The sequence below is a fragment of the Acipenser ruthenus genome, chromosome 37, assembly GCF_902713425.1.
Source record: "Acipenser ruthenus chromosome 37, fAciRut3.2 maternal haplotype, whole genome shotgun sequence".
Taxonomy (NCBI): domain Eukaryota; kingdom Metazoa; phylum Chordata; class Actinopteri; order Acipenseriformes; family Acipenseridae; genus Acipenser; species Acipenser ruthenus.
The window spans coordinates 3,836,793-3,859,264 of NC_081225.1; the positions used below are offsets into that span (position 1 = coordinate 3,836,793).

Sequence of the window (22,472 nt, forward strand, 5' to 3'; positions counted from 1 at the left end):
GCCAGTGGAGTGAGCGGAGTAGTGGAGTTGCGTGGGAGAGCGGACGGGTGGCGGACGCAGGGAGGCCAGCCAGGAGGGAGTTGCAGTAGTCTAGGCAGGAGAGTACCAAGGCCTGGACCAGGAGCTCTGTGGCGTAGTTGGTGAAGAAGAGTCGGATTCTAAGGATGTTGCTCAGGAAGAATCGGCAAGTGCGTGCCAGAGTGGAGATGTGCTGGGAATAAGAGAGGCAGGGGTCCAGGGTGACTCCAAGGTTCTTAGTGGAGGAAGAGGGATAGAGTGTGGTAGATTCCAGAGGAACAGAGATAGAGAGATCAGAGGAGGGGGAAGAGGAGGGAAAGAAAAGGAGGTCTGATTTAGAGAGGTTGAGTTTGAGGTGATGCGAGTGCATCCAGGAGGAAAATAGCAGACAGACAGGTAGAGATACGGGAGGAGATGGTGGAGTCAGAGGTGGGGAAGGAGAGGAAAATCTGAGCATCATCAGCATAGAAATGGTATGAGAAACCATAGGATGCGATGAGGGGGCCCATGGAGCGGGTGTAGAGAGAGAACAGGAGAGGACCCAAGACTGACCCTTGGGGGACTCCAGTTAAGAGAGGGTGAGGTGTGGAGGTTGCTCCACGCCAGGTTACCTGGTAAGTGCGGTTAGTGAGGTAGGAGGAGAACCAGGCCAGAGCAGTGCCAGAGATCCCCATGTCAGTGAGAGATGATAGTAGAATAGAGTGATCAACAGCGTCAAAGGCAGCAGAGAGGTCGAGGAGAATTAGGACAGAAGAGAGAGAGGCAGCTCGGGCAGATTTAAGTGAGTTGGTGACAGACAGGAGGGCGGTTTCAGTGGAGTGAGCAGAGCGGAAACCAGATTGGAGAGGGTCGAGCAGAGAGTGGTTGGACAGGAAAGCAGAGAGCTGGCGGTGTACAGTCTGCTCGAGGGTTTTGGAGAGGAAGGGTAGGAGGGAGACAGGACGGTAGCTCTGGAGGGAGGTGGGGTCGAGGGTAGGTTTTTTGAGGAGGGGAGTGATAGAGGCTTTTTTGAAGGCAGAGGGAAAGAGACCAGAAAGTAGAGAGGTGTTGAGAAGGGAGGAGATGAATTAATAGTAATAATCTTTATTTTTAATATAGAGCCTTTCACAATAAAATTGTCACAAAGCACATCACATGAATAAAAAAGATTGACAAATATTAATTAATAAAATAATGCATGAAAAGCAATAAAAACAAAATAAACACATATAACAGTAAAACAAGCCAGATAATGAAAGGAACATCTTTTAGCATAAAAATGCTACTTTATAAAAGTGTGTTTTAATCTTTTTTTTAAAGTAGTGACCCTTGGTGCTGCCCTTATAGAGCTAGTCAGATCATTCCAGAGTTATGGGTCCCTATAACTGAATGCTCTCCCACCTCTTTTTTTTTTTATTTGTGGGACAGTAAGCAGCTTGGGATTCTGGTATTAAAAGCCATTTAGCTGTACAAGCTAAAAGCACCACCTTAAAATCTATCCTGAATCAGACCGGAAGCCAGTGCTGAGATGCTAGCACAGGAGTAATGTGATCTCATCTCTTAGTCCCGGTTAAAATTCTAGCTGCAGCATTTTGTATAAGTTGCAGTTGAAATATAACATGGCCAGTACCAGAGAATAGGGCATTACAATAATCATATCAATCTCCCAGTATCTGAGTGGGAAAAATACTTATCAATTTGGTGATATTTCTTAGATGATAAAAATAAATGTTAGTGATATTCCTGATGTGTGTCTCAAAAGAAAGATTTGGGTCAAAGATCACACCCACATTTCTGATTGTGTCTGCAAGTTCATAAGAGAAGCCACCAAGGCGTAAATCAGACATATTACTTTGTTGCTTCCGAGATCCCAGAATCATCACTCCTGTTTTATCTGAGTTCAGCATTAAAAAGTTTTCAAGCATCCATTTTTTTATGTCAGCAAGACAGGTGCTCAAAATATTTACAGCCGAGGTGTCACCCTGTTTCAGGGATAAATATAGCTGTGTATCATCAGCGTAACAATGGAAATTAACCCCATAGCTATGCAGAATATTGCCCAGAGGCAGCATATACAAAGAAAGCAGAGTTAAAAGAATTGAGCCCTGTGGGACCCCACCCCGCAACCTTTGACAAAAAATAGGTCTCCTCCTCTATTGTAACAAATTGCAACCTGTTCAAAACCAAGACAGAACACAACCTGATAGTCCTTCCAGATTTTCAAGGCGATCAATTAAAACAGAATGATCAAGTGTCAAATGCAGCACTTAAATCTAATAGTATAAGAACCAAAGGTGTGTCCGTATCAGAGGATAACAACACATCATTAACTCAAATAAGTGCTGTCTCAGTGCTATGACAAGGCCAAAACCCAGACTGAAATTTCTCATATTATAATAATAATAATCTTTATTTATAGAGCGCCTTTCATGCCGCAAGATTCAAGGCACTTCACACAGGTTAAAATAGAACAACAATTACAAAGACAAATATTATAAAGGCACCAACTAACAAAAGGAAAAATTAGCTGACCGCAATGCATGCTGAGGCCGATAGGGAGACAATAACTCTGACAAGTAATCTGGTGCCATTCCATTTAGTGCTTTAAACGTAATGTGGCGGATTAAGATTTATTGGGGCCCTAGGCACAAAGAAAATTGGAGGTCCCCACACCCTATTAAAAACATGAATGTATCAAATGCATTAATAAATAGGCCCATTAAATGTTTACACATTGCATTAATAATGAAGCAAATCAAATCACAGCATGCAATGTGTAACTATTCAATTTTGCCACACAAAAGTCCCGCATAAAAGATTAATTCTCAAACTGAACGCAGTAGGGATTCAAGGAAAAGCGTGCACATGGATCATTTAGCCATATGATCTGTCGATCTTGAAGAGAACAGTAAATAAACAAAAATGTACAAAAATCAAATACCTGTTTTGGCCAACAGGTGGTAATAATTTACCCATAAGGTCTATATCACTTGCAATGCCTGAAGTGGGGCAGACTCCACTTTTATTATAACACACACTGGTATGAGTAAACGTGCAGCCCTCTTGGTTTACATTCCTCTTTTCCTCATTCCACTAGACACAGATTCAGGTTTATCTAGCTGAAGCAAAGTCTCAGTCCTCTAGCCTTGAAGGACTTACTGAGCAAGCCGGTTCAACTGGTGAGCTGAAACAAAGGGTGGGAGGGAGACAGACAGAGAGTGCACACCCAGTTACTGAGAGAGCAACACACATACACACACTCTAGACTCCACACCCTGTTACAGGGAACTGATTCCAACTGACACATATTATGAAATACAGCCGGTTTGCCTATATGGTAGGAGAATATGGGATCCCACCATAACTCATGAGAAATGGACGCTAATACATCAAGTTGAAAAACCTAATAAAAACACCAGAAACAGAATGCAACAGGATACTAAATATAGACTTCAATCTGGTTGCAAAAAATGAACATTAAAAATCAATTTTAATCAAATCAGTTTATATTCTGCACATCTTGCTCATTTGGTTGTTAGTAGCTTATTGATCCCAGAATCTCATCAAGCAGCTTCTTGAAGGATCCCAGGGTGTCAGCTTCAACAACATTACATCATGAAAATGGCCAACAAGATGCTTGGATATATTGTGAAAAGTGTTGAATTTAAATCAAAGGAAGTAATGTTAAAACTTTACAATGCATTAGTAAGACCTCATCTAGAATACTGTGTTCAGTTCTGGTCACCTCGCTACAAAAAGCATATTGCTGCTCTAGAAAGAGTGCAAAGAAGAGCGACTAGAATATTTGAAAGGCATGTCATATGCAGACAGGCTAAAATAATTGAATCTATTCAGTCTTGAACAAAGAAGACCACACAGCAATCTGATTCAAGCATTCAAAATTCTAAAAGGTATTGACAATGTCGACCCAGGGGACTTTTTTGACCTGAAAAAAGAAACAAGGACCAGGGGTCACAAATGGAGATTAGATAAAGGGGCATTCAGAACAGAAAAAGGAGGCACTTTTTTACACAGATAATTGTGAGGGTCAAGATGGCAGCAAGATGGGCCAAATGGCTCCTCTCGTCTGTAACCTTTCTTATGTTCTTATGTTCTTAACATAAGAACACTTATGAATGAGAGGAGGCCATTTGGACCATCTGAGCTTGCCCAGTTGGTTCCTAGTAACTGATTGATCTCAGAATTTTGTCAAGTTGGATCTTAAAGGATCCATGTGATTCTGCCTCAACAACATGACTAGATAGCCCATTCCATACAGTCACTACTCTGTGTGAAGAAGTGTCTCTTTCCATCTGTTCTATGTCTGTCTCCACTTCATTTCCACCTGTGTTTCTTACCTGTGCTCAGGTAGATTGCAGAGAGCACCATCAATAACTTTCTAAAGCACACACCAGGCTTCCTCCAACACAACACGTCCATTCCTGCTGCAATCCTGCAGGAAACAGAGACAAGCACAGTTTATAGATCTATAAATACATATTTACACATAAATAAAAACATAGAAATTATCAGAAATAGTAAATACTGTATATGTGAGTGTGACAGAAATATAATGATTTCTGGTTGTAAATCTCCTTCCCAACCTGAGGGCGCTAAGTGACAAAAGGGGTCATGCATGATAGCATAAAGGGGCCGGAGAATCGTAACTCTTTTCCTTCGTTTTTGGTTTCGAAATAGACCCGGAAGGACCCGTGCACTGTGTATTAAGAGTATCGTGAGTGTTTGTTTTGTTTGTCTTGTCTATAATTGTTACCTGTGTGTTTATAGGTGGCTAACACGTTCCGGAGCTGTTGCTAAGAGCCAGCACTGAACCCGGAACAGCACTGCACTATTTAAACTGTATCACCCACCACGAGCACTACAGCACGCACCCAGGACTGGTGACCGTGGTTGTATATTGTGGGAGAGATACTGTGTTTATTGTTTAGGGCTGCAATCCCTGTTACTGTTCTCCGTGTTTTACACATCGCTGTGTATAACCAGAGTTTATTATTTGGTCACCAGACCTGGATTATAACAAAAATAAAATAATTATTTTCCATACCGGATTACAAATCTCTGTTTATTCCTGCACTGCATCACCTCTGCACCTGTTCATAATCAGCAACCACTTTGCCACAGTGAATTAGGGAGAAAATACTACTGTTTAGTTTTTGATCATTCCCAAAAGTAGACAAATCTAAATCTAAAACAAAATGGCCAAAATGGTTTAATAGATCAATTAAAAAAAATATTGAGCGAAAAAAGGCACTTTACAGAGCATTTAAAAGGGACCAAAAACAAAGTACACAGAAAGAGTACTTGGAACTGCAAACACAAGTCAAAAAGGAAGTTAGAAAGGCCAAGAGAGAGACAGAAATCAATATTGCTAAGGGGGCTAAAACCAATTCCAAAATGTTTTTCCAATATTATAACAGCAAGAGAACATTCAAAGAGGAGGTTAAATGTCTAAGAGACACAAATGGCAAAATCACAGATGAAGAAAAAAAATAGCAAATATATTAAATGATTACTTTTCACAGGTTTTTACAAAGGAGGACACGGACAACATGCCCGACATGTCGACCTGTTCCTATCCAATTTTAAATAACTTTAGCATAACAGAGGCAGAAGTGTTAAAGGGACTAGGAGCTCTTAAAATAAACAAATCCCCTGGGCCAGATGAGATCCTCCCAATAGTACTCAAAGAAATGAAAGAAGTTATTTACAAACCGCTAACCAAGATCATGCAACAGTCTCTTCACACAGGGGTTGTACCGACAAACTGGAAAATAGCAAACGTAATACCGATCCACAAAAAGGGAGACAAAACCAAACCAGGTAACTACAGACCAATAAGCCTGACTTCTATTATATGTAAACTTATGGAAACTATAATAAGATCTAAAATGGAAAATTACCTATATGGTAACAATATCCTGGGAGACAGCCAGCATGGTTTTATGAAAGGGAGATCGTGTCTAACTAACCTACTTGACTTTTTTGAGGGTGCAACATTGAAAATGGATAACTGCAAAGCATACGACATGGTTTATTTAGATTTCCAGAAAGCTTTTGACAAAGACCTGCATAAAAGATTAATTCTCAAACTGAGCGCACGCAGTAGGGATTCAAGGAAATGCATGCACATGGATTAGGGAGTGGTTAACAGGTAGAAAACAGAAAGTACTGATTTGAGGAGGTAACCAGTGGTGTACCACAGGGATCAGTATTAGATCCTCTGCTATTCCTAATCTACATTAATGATTTAGATTCTGGTATAGTAAGCAAACGTGTTAAATTTGCAGATGACAGAAAAATAGGAGGAGTGGCAAACACTGTTGCAGCAGCAAAGGTCATTCAAAATGATCTAGACAGCATTCAGAATTGGGCAGACACATGGCAAATTAAATTTAATAGAGAAAAGTGTAAAGTATTGCATGTAGGCAATAAAAATGTGCATTATAAATATCATATTATTATTATTATTATTTATTTCTTAGCAGACGCCCTTATCCAGGGCGACTTACAATCGCAAGCAAATACATTTCAAGTGTTACAATACAAGTAATACAATAAGAGCAAGAAATACAATAATTTCTGTTCAAGTGTGACAAACCACAATTCAATAATACAGCAGATAATAGTGATAGTTACATCAGGATATGATTAAATAGTGATAGTTACATCAAGATATGATTAAGTACAAAATACTACAGGTTAAACACTTGGCAGATTACAATATTCTTAAATACAGGATTAAATGCAGTAAAATAGGCGGCAGATAAGAGCAAAATAAAGCACATTTAAGCCCATCATATGGGAGATAGTGAAATTGAAGAAGGGAACTATGAAAAACACCTAGGAGTTTATGTTGACTCAGAAATGTCTTCATCTAGACAATGTGGGGAAGCTATAAAAAAGGCTAACAAGATGCTTGGATATATTGTGAGAAGTGTTGAATTTAAATCAAGGGAAGTAATGTTAAAATTCTACAATGCATTAGTAAGACCTCACCTAGAATATTGCGTTCACTTCTGGTCACCTCGTTACAAAAAGGATATTGCTGATCTAGAAAGAGTGCAAAGAAGAGCAACCAGAATTATCCCAGGTTTAAAAGACATGTCGTATGCAGACAGGCTAAAAGAATTTAATATATTCAGTCCTGAACAAAGAAGACAACGCGGTGATCTGATTCAAGCATTCAAAATTCTAAAAGGTATTGACAATCCAGGGGACTTTTTTGACCTGAAAAAAGAAACAAGGACCAGGGGTCACAAATGGAGATTAGATAAAGGGGCATTCAGAAAAGAAGATAGGAGGCCCTTTTTTCACAGAGAATTGTGAGGGTCTGGAAACAACTCCCCAGTAATGTTGTTGCTGACACCCTGGGATCCTTCAAGAAGTTGCTTGATGAGATTCTGGGATCAATAGGCTACTAACAACCAAACAAGCAAGATGGGCTGAATGGCCTCCTCTTGTTTGTAAACTTTCTTATGTTCTTATGTTCTCATGTTTTCCTAAACGGATTACGATTTCCTTCTGTGTGATTATTTCTGCACTGTATCACCTCTGCACCTGTTTCTAATCAGCAGCCACTTTGAAACACCGCTTACATACGGCGCAGAAAAAAATAATTGCCTGGCCGCAAAGCAATTCAAATTTTGCATCTGCAATGGTTAGCACTGCGCCTATACTTGGGGCTCACATTACGCCTGTGTTGGCATCATTGCATTGGCTTCCTGTGCATTACAGAATTGATTTTAAAACCTGTCTAAATGAATTACTCTTTCTTTTTAGTCCCAACATTATACCTTATGGCAACATCACATTCTCCCCTTAGAACTTTTATTTTTAAAAAATCGTCAAATATAGTTTTTAATACATCAGCGTTTTAAACTGTTAAGCTGATGTAATGTTTGTTTGAACAAAAACAAACACAACTTGGCAAGTTTACGAACATTCTGGAGGGAATGAAAGAACAGGAGAGCAATCATTTGGAGTACTACATTATTGATACCTGGGGTCATAAACACATATAGGTATGCTATGAGAGAGCCCCAATCATGACAGGTAACAACCATCCCTCTCTGCATATGGTGCTGTGCTACAACCTGCCAAGTTTCATTGCTCTAGGGACTATAACACCCCCACAATGACACATCTGTAAAACTAGTCAAGTGACATTCGAAACAAAAACAGAAATACTTTACTATCTACAACCCAGTGCACATAACACTTTAAAACGAAGAATACACACCACACAAAACAAACTTACTAGTGAAGCAACATACAATACACTGCCAATAAAAAAATAAACATACCATTCGCTAAACAAGCAAAATACTGTAGTATGGGACTTCATAAAATGAATAATCTATTTTCAAAACATTCCCCAGGTTAGGGTGGTTTTTGAAACAGATAAACAGTTCAGCAAATATTACATAAATCGTATTTGATTCACAAAAAAAAAGGTTTAATGTCTTTAACACCTTGCTCTCTAACTATGAGTTAACTCACAGTACCAAAATGTACTAGAGAGGCTTGCTCTATATCACCATTTATTATGGGGTAGCAGTGGGTAAACACAATTAAAACCTAAAATTATTTTTGAAGCTGACAACAACCAGAATAAAGACTACACTTCCTCAAATAAGTAACTTTTTTAAAGTGGCAAATTCCACACATACTTATGTGTACATACTAGGGATGTCAATTAATCGCAGTTAACTTCTGCAATTAACATGTTCATTTATTTGGAGTGTCGTTTTTTTTAACGTGCATTTGTCTTTATTATTTCTTGACGTTTAACTTTTTTAAATGTATTTTTGTCTGAATACACCAGGCTTTTATCAGCATCTAGTTTGTTTGTGCGCTGCGCTGATTGCTTCCTGACTTCCCTGGTAACAGAGAGGTGGGGAAGTGCATGCACAAAAAATAAATAAATAACAGCTGCTTTGTAAAAAGTGTCTCTTTCTATCACATCTGATGTGAGGCTCATATGCAATGTAACAAAAGAATCTTACCAAACGTAGCATCGCCTGTTTTAAACAGAATATTCCTCTCATTAGTGAAATTTGAATCCTATCGCAGGTACCTTTTTTAAATATATATGTATATATTTACATATCAGTGGATAAAAACGTGGCGAGGTCCACATAACTCTATCAGAGTTCCTGGGTCTCCGCCCGTGCTGACCTCCACTTCCTACATGACGCCATCGTACAGCTCAGTGTTTGAATGTACCGCTAAACTGAGTAGGGGAGAGAGATGCTTAACACAAGAAGGACCTGAGATATACTCATACCTGGAAGACCCGTAGCAGTCTTTCTGACGGCTGTATTCAAAACACTGTAAAGAGTATAACGAACGGAGGAACAGTCCGATATAATATATTTTTTAATTTTTTTATTGAGTACGTTATATAAACATCTGAAAAACCAAAGTATATATATATATATATATATATATATATATATATATATATATATATATAGATGTTATTGAAGTATTAATGCTGAGCTTGTAATAAACTTAGGACTGCTAATTGTTGTTACATGTTTCTGGGTTTTGGTGGTATGCCAAACTACTAATCCAATATTAAAGGCATTTTAATAAACCGAAGGAGCGCTGATGTTGCTCTGATTCGTAAAACTTCAAATAAATGAGTCTGAGTGATTTTCTTGGTTAAACAAAGGTTTCATGGACACACCGCTCGTCCAGTGCTCAAATATAAACCATTAGGAGTTTTAAACATCTCTGTCCTCCTCAACATCTCCCCTGAGTTAAGAGTGTGTACAGAGCAAATAATACAATAAAAGGAGTATGTGAAAAGTGAAAATGTGACTATATATATATATATATATATATATATATATATATATATATATATATATATATATATATATATATATATACAGTACTGTGCAAAAGTTTTAGGCAGGTGTGAAAAAATGCTGTAAAGTAAGAATGCTCTCAAAAATAGACATGTTAATAGTTTATATTTATCAATTAACAAAATGCAAAGTGAGTGAACAGAAGAAAAATCTACATCAAATCAATATTTGGTGTGACCACCCTTTGCCTTCAAAACAGCATCAATTCTTCTAGGTACACTTGCACACAGTTTTTGAAGAAACTCAGCAAGTAGGTTGACCCAAACATCTTGGAGAACTAACCACAGTTCTTCTGTGGATTTAGGCAGCCTCAGTTGCTTCTCTCTCTTCATGTAATCCCAGACAGACTCGATGATGTTGAGATCAGGGCTCTGTGGGGGCCATACCATCACGTCCAGGACTCATTGTTCTTCTTTATGCTGAAGATAGTTCTTAATGACTTTCGCTGTATGTTTGGGGTCGTTGTCATGCTGCAAAATAAATTTGGGGCCAATCAGATGCCTCCCTGATGGTATTGCATGATGGATAAGTATCTGCCTGTACTTCTCAGCATTGAGGAGACCATTAATTCTGACTAAATCCTCAACTCCATTTGCAGAAATGCAGCCCCAAACTTGCAAGGAACCTCCACCATGCTTCACTATTGCCTGCAGACACTCATTTGTGTACCGCTCTCCAGCCCTTCGGCAAACAAACTGCCTTCTGCTACAGCCAAATATTTCAAATTTTGACTCATCAGTCCAGAGCACCTGCTGCCATTTTTCTGCACCCCAGTTCCTGTGTTTTCATGCATAGTTGAGTCGCTTGGCCTTGTTTCCATGTCGGAGGTATGGCTTTTTGGCCGCAAGTCTTCCATGAAGGCCACTTCTGACCAGACTTCTCCGGACAGTAGATGGGCGTACCAGGGTCCCACTGTTTTCTGCCAATTCTGAGCTGATGGCACTGCTGGACATCTTCCGATTGCAAAGGGAAGTAAGCATGATGTGTCTTTCATCTGCTGCAGCAAGTTTCCTTGGCCGACCACTGCGTCTACGGTCCTCAACGTTGCCCGTTTCTTTGTGCTTCTTCAAAAGAGCTTGGACAGCACATCTGGAAACCCCTGTCTGCCTTGAAATTTCTGCCTGGGAGAGACCTTGCTGATGCAGTATTACTTGTGTCTTGTTGCTGTGCCATGGTGTATGACTTTTGACAGTAAACTGTCTTCAGCAACCTCACCTTGTTAGCTGAGTTTGGCTGTTCCTCACCCAGTTTTATTCCTCCTACACAGCTGTTTCTGTTTCAGTTAATGATTGTATTTCAACCTACATATTGAATTGGTGATCATTAGCACCTGTTTGGTATAATTGTTTAATCATATATCTGACTATATGCCTACATAATCCCTGACTTTGTGCAAGTGTATCTAGAAGAATTGATGCTGTTTTGAAGGCAAAGGGTGGTCATACCAAATATGGATTTGATTTAGATTTTTCTTCTGTTCACTCACTTTGCATTTTGTCAATTGATAAATATAAACTATTAACATGTCTATTTTTGAAAGCATTCTTACTTTACAGCATTTTTTCACACCTGCCTAAAACTTTTGCACAGTACTGTATATATATATATATATATATATATATATATATATATATATATATATATATATATATATATATATATATACATACACACTGTTTACACACACACACATATCTATGAACATTTATTTTACTAATCAAAACAAGAAAATGTTCAGTGCTGACAAAAAAGTTTGTGAACCCCTTAGGATTTTCACATATTTCAACCCTGCAATGTTATTAGATCTTAATCTAAGTCCTAATAATAGATAAAGATAACCTGATTAAACAAATTACACAAAAACATGATACTTTTTCAACATTTATTTATCCACAAATGATTCAATATTCAATATCCATGTGTGAGAAAGTATGTGAACCTTTAGATTCAGTAACTGGTGGCACCCCCTTAAGCAGCAATGACTTCAACTAAGCATTTCCTGTAACTGTTGGTCAGTCTCTAACATTGGTTTTGAGGAATTCTGGCCCATTCCTCCTTACAGAACTGCTTCAACTCGGTGACATTTGAGGGCTTCCTTGCATGGACTTCCTTGCATGGTCCTGCCACAACATTTCAATGTAGTTTAGGTCCGGACTTTGACTAGGCCATTCTAAAATGCAGAATGTCTTCTTCTGCAGCCATTCTTTTGTAGATCTGCTTGTATGTTTAGGATCATTGTCTTGCTTTCGGTTCAGCTTCAGCTCATGGATGGATGGCCTGACATTCTTCTCTAGAATCTTCTGATACAATGCAGAATTCATGGTTGTGTCAATGATGGCAAGCCGTCCAGGTCCTGAGGCAGCAAAGCAGCCCCAAACCATCACACTCCCACCACCATGTTTGATGGTTGGGATAAGGTTCTTCTGTTTGAATACAGTGTTTGGTTTTCGCACGAGAATGGCCTGCAGATCCTTGGATGTTACTCTGGGGTTCTTTGTGACTTCCTTGATGATTTTCCAGTTTGTTTTTGGAAAGTTTTTGGTAAGACGACTGCTCCTGGTTTGAGTGACTGTGGTCTTGAACTTTCTCCATTTGTAGACTATCTGTCTGACAGTGGATTGGTGGAGCCCCAAATCCTTAGAAATTGTTTTGTAACCCTTTCTAGACTGATGAGCATCAATAACTGTTTTTCTGAGGTCCTCTGAGATTTCTTTTGATCGTGGCATGACGTGTTTCCACACACCTGTGTGGTGAAGACCAAACTCACAAAGTTTCTGATTATAGGGTGGGGCCTCCCAAACTCACCCCTGAAGATCCACCTAATTGTTTAAACACCTAATTATCTAATTATCCCCTTAATTGAGCTGATAAAACCAGGGGTTCACTTACCTTTTCTTAATTACTCATTGTCTGTCTAATTCATACATCGTTTTGTTTCAAAAGACATAGAATTGGTAAATATAAACCCTACTGGATATTTAAGAAAAGACTGGTTTTGATTCAAGAAGGCTATCATGGTAAAACTATGGAATTTCCATAATTATCATTGGGGTTGACAAACTTTTTCTCGGCACAGTAAGTAAATAAACATCTGAACAGACATCGGCTTACAACATACATATTTATAAAACTGAAACGATTGTAATACATTTTTAAACTTTCAACAGCAATTGGTTTATTATCAGATGCACAAAAGCAACTGAACAACGTAGATAAATAAACTTAGAAGCAAACGTTTTACAGAAGCGCACAGCACAATAAGTTGTAAAAAAGTCTAATTTATTTTTCTTTTTTTTCGACAAAATGGTATTCCTTTACCTTGAGTTCACAATCAACACAGGTAATGTGCTTCTCCACGCTGCCTTTCTGCACAGGGCACAGCTGTTTGAAGTTTTATTTTATTTATTTTTATTGCACTTGCCAACCTGGCATTGGCGTCTCTTGCGGCTCTCAGCAGGGTTGCCAGCTTCAGCTGTGGGTACACGCTTGGCAGTCTCCCTCTGTTCCAAATGCTTCTTGCGAAGTTCCTGTGCTAACTGTAAAATATATTCTCTCCTTGGTAAATTCTTCTCCGTGCATTCTTTGTAAAGTACCCAGGAGTTGATGGCTGCTAGGTCCAATACACCTGACAGGCCACCGTCAGGAGCCAGCATACTTCCGTGCCATCTGATCCAAACATCAATTTCATATTTTCTTGTGTTATAAAACTCCACGGTCTCTGGTATTTATTTTCACTAGTCCCAATGCTAATTGACTGACCAAAGCAGTGCAGCTGGCAAGCAGATGCCAGCCTTTCACAAGGCTAATTGAAAAACAATAGACTGTTAGTCATTCACTCAGGCAGAGAGAGACTAATCTAATTACAGCTAAAAACATTGCTGACTAGTAAATAAATATAATAAAGTAGAATACCTGTATAATCACAATACAATTGTTTTCTGTGTGGCCGTCAATGTGACTGCTCCCGGGGCTTTTAGGTATAATGTAATATATCTCCTTTATTTCTGCACTCCCGCGTTTCAAGCTTTGTGAGAATATTTAATTCATACGGACAGAAAGGTACACGAACGCGCAGCCCCATATGTGTTACACGATTGGAGAAAATTGCATTTTAAAACCAAAAACCGCCAAAATGACTGCCGCGGGGCTTCTAGTGTTAAGCAGTAGAGTCAGATTGATTTCAGTGTATTAGCAAGCTTTATGGTTCTAGCTTTGTTGGGCCGAGGAAATGTATTAATCTGGAATAAGCACTTTACACAGTTCAAGCAACTTGTCTGACTGCAGCAGATTTCAATAGCATGTCTCTGTGTCAACAACCAGGCTAAGAAGATTGACTCCACGCTTAGATTACATAAGAACATAAGAAAGTTTACAAATAAAAGGAGGCCTTTCTTGCTTGTTTGGTTGTTAAGCTTATTGATCCCAGAATCTAATCAAGCAGCTTCTTGAAGGATCCCAGACCCTCACAATTCTCTGTGTAAAAAAGTGCCTCCTATTTTCTGTTCTGAATGCTCCTTTATCTAATCTCCACTTGTGACCCCTGGTCCTTGTTTCTTTTTTCACATCGAAAAAGTCCATTGGGTCGACATTGTCAATACCTTTTAGAATTTTGAATGCTTGAATCAGATCCCCACATAGTCTTCTTTGTTCAAGACTGAATAGATTCAATTCTTTGAGCCTGTCTGCATACGACATGCCTTTTAAGCCTTTGTCTCCCTTTTTCTGGATCGGTATTACATTTGCAATTTTCCAGTCTGTCTGTACAAGCCCTGTGTCAAGAGACTGTTGCATGATCTTGGTTAGCGGTTTGTAAATAACGTCTTTCATTTCTTTGAGTACTATTGGGAGGATCTCATCCGGCCCAGGGGATTTGTTTATTTTAAGCCTGTCTGCATACGACATGCCTTTTAAACCCAGAATAAATCTGGTCGCTTTTCTTGCACTCTTTCTAGAGCAGCAATATCCTTATTGTAGCAAGGTGACCAGAACTGAATACAATATTCTAGATGAGGTCTTATGAGGTCTTAATGAGGCATTGTAAAGTTTAACATTACTTCCTTTGATTTAAATTCAACACTTTTCACTATATATCAGAGCATTTTGTTGGCCTTTTTTTATAGCTTCCCACCTAGAGGAAGACATTTCTGAGTCAACATAAACTCTTAGGTCTTTTTCATAGAATCCTTCTTCAATTTCAGTATCTCCTATATGGTATTTATAATGCACATTTTTATTGCCTGCGTGCAGTACCTTACACTTTTCTCTATTAAATGTCATTTGCCATGTGTCTGCCCAGATCTGAATGCTGTCTAGATCATTTTGAATGACCTTTGCTGCTGCATCAGTGTTTGCCACTCCTATTATTTTGTGTCATCTGCAAATTTAACAAGTTTGCTTACTATACCAGAATCTAAATCATTGATGTAGATTAGGAATAGCAGAGGACCAAATACTGATCCCTGTGGTACACCACTGGTTACCTCGCTCCATTTTGAGGTTTCTTCTCTAATCAGTACTTTCTGTATTTTTGTGTCGTCTGTAAATTTAAGAAGTTTGCTTACTATACCAGAATCTAAGTCATTAACGTATATCCTCAAAAAAATCAAGCAGGTTAGTTAGACACGGTCTCCCTTTCCTAAAACCATGCTGACTGACAAACTCATCAATAACGTGTGGTGAAATCAAACTGGTTATTTTTATGCATTGGCTTTACAGATTGCTGTTCTTTTATATTTTTCTCCACATGTTGTTGCATTTTGGGATTGTTTTTTTTGTGCAGCTGTCGTTTTGTTTTTCAACAAAAAAACAGAGCGTTTGAACGTTGCATTTTTTTGTTGTCATGATCACATCTATGATTTATACAAAAACTGTGACGTTAATGAAATTTGATTGTTTGTTGATTTGAATGTCCAGGTTTTTTTTTTTTTTTATGCTGTTCATCACAAGCCAGGGCTGTTTTGCCAAGATGGAGTCTGATAATGTTTGGTATTGAGAGGAAAACTACAAATAGGGACTCAGCTTCTCTGAGTGTTTTTAAAGCTAATTTAAAGATTTTTAGAAAGGAGTTTTTATGATATTTATGATTGTTTTATTTCCTTGTGCTTTTTTATGTATAATCTTTTTATTTTATTGCTGTACTATTAATTGTGAAGCGCTCTGAGATGATTGTTTTTAAGGGCGCTATACAAAATAAAGTTTATTATTATTATTATTATTATTATAAATATAAAATAATGTTTCAAAGTCTGTTAAGATTATTTCTGGTTATTTTGTTGCACTTAATGAGTTAATGGTAATACAATTGCTGAAAGTAAATATAATACTCACAAAGTACTAAAGTGAATGTTTTTTTTTTTTTTTTTTTTTTAAGATATTAGAACTCAACGTTACCTAAGCTTTCTACACTGTCAAACACATTTTTTTATACTAGAATTTCTATATATGTGAATTTGGAGCAACAATTTAGTTTTTTATTAAATCTGGAACCTTACAATTGGCAGATGTTAAAGGCTGCTTGTTACATCTATACACTATCGGGACCTGAAAATTTAGCAGTTCATCTCAACCTGATTCAAACAATTTAACAACAAATGCTGGAATTTTTCTGTATAATTCTGTGTAAACAAATATATAACAATAAGGGTAAATGATATTAATCTAGAAACAGGTTGTTGTTTTTTTTAATAATAATAATAATAATAATAATAATAATAATAATAATAATAATAATAAATATAGCTGCAAGCAGCAATAACCAGGTTCCAAGCTCCAGACCATGTGACCTATGACCATATTTCACATGTGGCAACCAACTCCCCAGTAACGTTGTTGAAGCTGACACCCTGGGATCCATCAAGAAGCTGCTTGATGAGATTCTGGGATCAATAAACTACTAACAACCAAACGAGCAAGATGGGCCGAATGGCCTCCTCTCGTTTGTAAACTTTCTTATGTTCTTATGTTCTTATGTGGCATAGTAACCCATTGGCATCTACTAGTCTTTGTGCTATTATTATTATTTATTTCTAAGCAGACACCCTTATCCAGGGCTACTTACAATTGTTACAAGATATCACATTATTTTTACATACAATTATCCATTTATACAATTGGGTTTTTCCTTGAGAAATCTAGGTAAAGCACCTTACTCAAGAGTACAGCAGTAGTGTCCCCCACCTGGGATTGAACCCACAACCCTCCAGTCAAGAGTCCAGAGCCCTAACCACTACTCCACACTGCTGCCCTATACTATACTGTACCATAGATTTAATAGTACAATATAGGCTGAAATATGATTTGCTCGTGGCCTCCATGTTTTTTGATGCAGCTTTACTTTTAACAAACTTCAAAGACAACATCCCTGAGGTTAACTATGCAAAGTTTCACTTCAATTGGTAAAATGGTTTCAGAGTTGTTTTAATATTTTTGACAAATCCACTATGGCCATTAATGCAGTTGGATAGAGCCCATGTGGTTTACTATATATGTTCCATAGTAACCATGACCGTATCTACACTCTGTAAGGAGTTAAAAGCTAGTTTTACATTTGACCTTAATGAGAGGTCAAAGGTCAAGATCAAGTTAATTTTTTAATGGAGCTATGTGACAGAAATATGAGTTCTGGTTGTAAATCTCCCTCCCGACCTGTGAGGACGCTAAGTAGCGAAAGGGAAAGGCTTTGGACAGGTTGGCCTGACAGTTCATTTCCTGGGTCGGAAAGTCAGTCAGCCTGGAAAAAGACAGGGCTCCGCTGCAGGAACGTATTGACCCAGAAGGTAAACGAGGTAGCAGCTGCAGGCAATAGAGTCAGCTGTAATCGTTTACCAAGGGGTCATGCATGATTGCATGAAAGGGGCCGGAGAATTGTAAATCTTTTCCTTCGCTTGGGTTTTATTGAGAGACTGGAAGGACCATGTGAGACGCAGAGAAAGTGTACTGAAAAATATTTGTGAGTGTTTTGTTTGTTTGTTCGTGTCTGTTTAGTAACTGTCTGTGTTTTTGTTATATAGCACTAGACGGCTAAACACGAATCCAGAGCTGTCGCCAAGGGCCAGCACAAAACCGGATCAACACTGCACTACAGTCATGATTAACATTGTTATCAGCACTTGTTCACAAGACTAGCATGTATATTTATTATTTATTTCTTAGCAGACGACCTTATCCAGGGCGACTTACAATTGTTACAAGATATCACATTATTTCACATTATACAGATATCACATTATTTTTACATACAATTACCCATTTAAACAGTTGGGTTTTTACTGGAGCAATCTAGGTAAAGTACCTTGCTCAAGGGTACAACAGCAGTGTCCCTCACCGGGGATTGAACCCACGACCCTCTGGTCAGGAGTCCAGAGCCCTAACCACTACTCCACACTCCATATTGGACTTGTGATCGTGTGTGTGTCTAATTGTGTGTGTTAGTACTGTGCTTATTTACGGGACACCAACCCTTTTGATTACTGTTCAATACACATTGTTGTGTATTGCCAGTTCATTATTATTTGCTGGCTGTCATCAGACCATTGGATTAATAATCATTAAATTAACCATTTCACCCGTACTTTGTTGTCTGTTTGTTCTTGGGATTACTGCTACCACTTTGCCACAAGCATACATTAATTCCCATAGGCCTCTACTACTCTGCAGATTCATGAGTATCTTCAGAGTAGTAGAGGCCTATGGGAATTAATGTGTGCTTGTGGCAAAGTGGTAGCAGTAATCCCAAGATTACTGCATTCTACCTTAGATAAATACTGCAATATATGTAAATATGTGCAAATTGACCATAGCTGAAATTTGATTGATTTGCGGCGGCCATGTTTTTTTATGTAGTGATTTGTCTTGAACAAACTTGATAGACAACCTTGCCAAGGCTATGTATGCAAAGTTTCGCTTCAATCATCAGAACGGTTTCAGAGAAGAAGACATTCAATTTTTTTAACAAATCCAATATGGCTGCCGAACCATGTGATCAATCGACTTCTCTTGAACAAATCTAAATATAGGGTAGTCTGTGCCCCAAGTTTCACATCTCTATCTAAATGGTTTTGGAGAAGATTTTTTTAATTGATCAAAATTCTTAACAAATCCAATATGGCCGCCAAGCCATGTTATTATTATTATTATTATATATTTCTTAGCAGACACCCTTATCCAGGGCGACTTACAATTGTTACAAGATATCACATTATTTTTACATACAATTAACCATTTATACAGTTGGGTTTTTACTGGAGCAATCTAGGTAAAGTACCTTGCTCAAGGGTACAGCAGCAGTGTCCCCAGGATTGAACCCACGACCCTCCGGTCAAGAGTCCAGAGCCCTAACCACTACTCCACACTGCTGCCTATCCTATCCTATATCCTACCCCACCCTTCTCCCCTCCACATCTCTCTCCACCCCTCCTCTCTCCTCCTCCCTCCTCTCCTCCCCTCCCCTCCTCCCTCCTCTCCTCCCCTCCCCTCCCCTCCTCCCTCCTCTCCTCCCCTCCCCCTCTCCTCCCTCTCTCTCCTCTCCCCTCTTTCCTCTCTCCTCCCCCTCTCCTCCCCCTCTCTCCTCTCTCTCTCTCTCTCTCCCTTTCTCCTCTCCTCCCTTTCCTCTCCCCGTCTCTCCTCACTGACCTATGACCTTCATTTTTGTGCTGGCACAACTTCCCACTGGCCTCTACCATCGTGTGAGTTTTCGTGTAACAGTATTGATTTTAGACATTTCAAAACTTGGCAGAATAATAATAACTAGAACTGCCAGGCAGGTTTACGGCTTCCAAGCTCAGTAGCAGTCGGAAATTTTGGCAAGCTGTAGCATTGCAGCACAAGTGCTTTATAACTTTAAGCACCATAGTAACCATGACCCTATCTACACACTGTAAGGAGTTATAAGCTAGTTTTATATTTGACCTTGCAGAGATCAAAGGTCACAGGCAAGGTGGTTTTTGGATAGAGCATATATGGGTTCCTATCTGTGTTCTATAGTAACCATTAACCTATATACACTCTGTAAGGAGTTATAAGCTAGTTTTACATTTTATCTTAAGGAGAGGTCAAAGGTCACAGGCAAGGTCATTTTTGGACAGAGCACATATACTTTCATATATTGTTCCATAGTAACCATTAACCTATCTGCACTTTGTAAGGAGTTATAAGCTGGTTTTACATTTGACCGAAGATTTTTTGAAAGGTTTTTAAAGAAATGCGTCAGGTGGTCATATTGGTTTACGCACAGACACCATTTTTGAAAAAGTCAATTGTATTGACACAGGGTTGATGCTTGTCAGTTAATCAAATAAACCATTTTTTCAACTGAAGCAGTTTTAAATTTGAGAACAAAACAACAAGTTCCATGTTGATTGGTTACACCGCGTGCGAACAGGAGCAGTTTAAAGTTTTGGGAAGAAAAAACACAATAATAAAAAAAATAAAAAAATAAAATTAAAATAAATAAATTATTATTATTATTATTATTATTTATTTCTTAGCAGACGCCCTTATCCAGGGCGACTTACAATCGCAAGCAAATACAAATACATTCAAGTGTTACAATATAAGTCATACAATAAGAACAAGAAATACAATAAATATATATATAAATCTTTAAAATAACAATAAGCTTCCCAAGCCAGCTGGAAGCCTAATAATCCAATATAAATTTCACACATATATATATACTGTATATATTCACGTCTGTATATATATATATATATATATATATATATATATATGACACACACACACACACACACACACACACATATACGGCAGAGTTCAAACTAATTTTAAAGATTAGAATTTTCCAATCTCAGGGAACGACCAGGGACAATTGGGTTAACAGATCTTGAAGATAAGGACTAATACCATGTAAGGACTTATAGGTAATAAGAAGATTTTTCAATAATAATAGCATCCGTAATAAAACAAAAAAATGAGATGGATGCAGTAATTGTATCAATTAAATATGCAATTAAAACCAAGATTAACTAATATTCATTTTTTTAATTGTGAGATTAATCTCAATTCATTTTTTTAATGGCTTGACAGCCCTAGTACATACACCAAAACAGTGAGTAGTATCCCATGGAAATCACTCACATTGGGGGTCACAGCACCAATACACTGAAAAACACATGAAAAATACACAACAACTCTCATAAATAAAACACAAACCTCACATCAAACCAGTACTTTCCATCACAAGATTTTACCTTAAAATAATTGTTTTAATATTTATATTAGATCCACTGTGATTGTACAGAGAAATACATTTAAATGAATGTCACCTTGGTCTCTAACTAGTTAACGGACATCATTTGTGCGTGTTGAGTAATTTGCATTGCTCTTCAATTTATATAGGGCACAGTACAAAAGAATTGCTGGCCGCAAAGCAATCTGAATTTTGCATCTGCAATTATTTGCACTGCGCCAATACTTGCACCTACCCCTTAGTGTGTTACTTTTGAAACACTTTTTAAAGCAAAATACCAATTATACCTAAATGGTGCATTACACACACATTTATGTGTATATACACCAAAACAGTGAGTAGTATCCCGTTTAAATCACCCACATTGTGGGTCACAGCACCAATACACTGAAAAACAAAATATACACAATAACTCATAAATAAAACACAAACCTCACATCAAACCAACACTTTCCATACATAAACAAACACTGGAATACAAACAAAATACCTATAAATTAGAAATGTGCAGATTAGAAACTCACCGAACTAGTACCAGGAGTAGCTTGAGTAGCTAAAACCAGCAGAGTGACAATCCTTCCTGCTCCTTCACAGACTGTTGGAGACAGGTGTGTAACTGGCACTCCCTGGTTCCTCCCTACCATCTTACCTGCTCAGCCTTTTCTTTTCTCTTCTGTCTACCTCCCTCTCATTCTAGCTTTTCCTATCTACCTTGTCTTTGTTCTTCCTCTTGTGTGTGTGTCTTTCTGTTTGCCTGTTGTCTCTCTGACCCCCCCTTCTCTCTGTGTTTTTGTCTCTGTCCCTATCTTTCTTTGTCTTCCTTCACAGAGAGTGGTGAGAGAATGGAATGAGTTACTTAGCCATGTTGTCGATGCTCAATAATAGTGCTGTAGTCAGATACATTCATATTAAAGCTGTATCCAATGCTTCTTTTCCACTGTGCAACCAAGCCGCGACGAAAGACAGTTGTTATTAATTAACTTAGTTTGCCAAAAGATGCACAAACAAATGGTCTTCAAAAATTAATATTACAGTTGTATTTTGTGTCGCTATATTTTGTAAATATATTTAGCAATGTCTTTATAATCTACAAATTTTACTGATTTATATCGACTACTAGAGTCCAGTTAGCTCTGTTGAAGGGTAAAAAAGAAGGTTTTAAAAATTATTTGCCAAAGATATCCCGTTTTAATGGTAGTTGTTGTTTTCTGCTTGGGTGCTTAAACAAAAGAAGCTGTTCTAGCGCAATGAGAGCTATAGTTGTATGTATGGTACAGCTGTACAGTATTTTGTTCGACTATTTTTGTAAGTAATTTTACAATTGTTTTATTTTCTCTTTTTTTCTCTTTATATTAATATAATATACAGATTCC

At 38.0% G+C, this 22,472-nt stretch overlaps 1 protein-coding gene across 2 annotated transcripts in view; it reads right to left on the bottom strand.

Annotated features, from left to right (window-relative positions):
* Positions 1-21,755, bottom strand: part of LOC117970480 (coxsackievirus and adenovirus receptor homolog) — a 54,185-nt gene extending 32,430 nt beyond the window's left edge. The window contains exons 1-3 of one of the 2 annotated variants that reach the window (XM_059008552.1): positions 21,624-21,710; positions 7,015-7,068; positions 4,356-4,450 (exon numbers count right to left, since the gene is read on the bottom strand). In XM_059008552.1, coding sequence (XP_058864535.1) covers positions 4,356-4,437 — 82 coding nt within the window. In that variant the 5' untranslated portion in view covers positions 4,438-4,450; positions 7,015-7,068; positions 21,624-21,710. Of the gene's footprint in view, positions 1-4,355; positions 4,451-7,014; positions 7,069-21,623 lie in introns of both variants that reach the window. The other variant, XM_059008551.1, reaches the window with a different exon arrangement.
* Between the last annotated feature and the right edge of the window lie 717 nt (positions 21,756-22,472).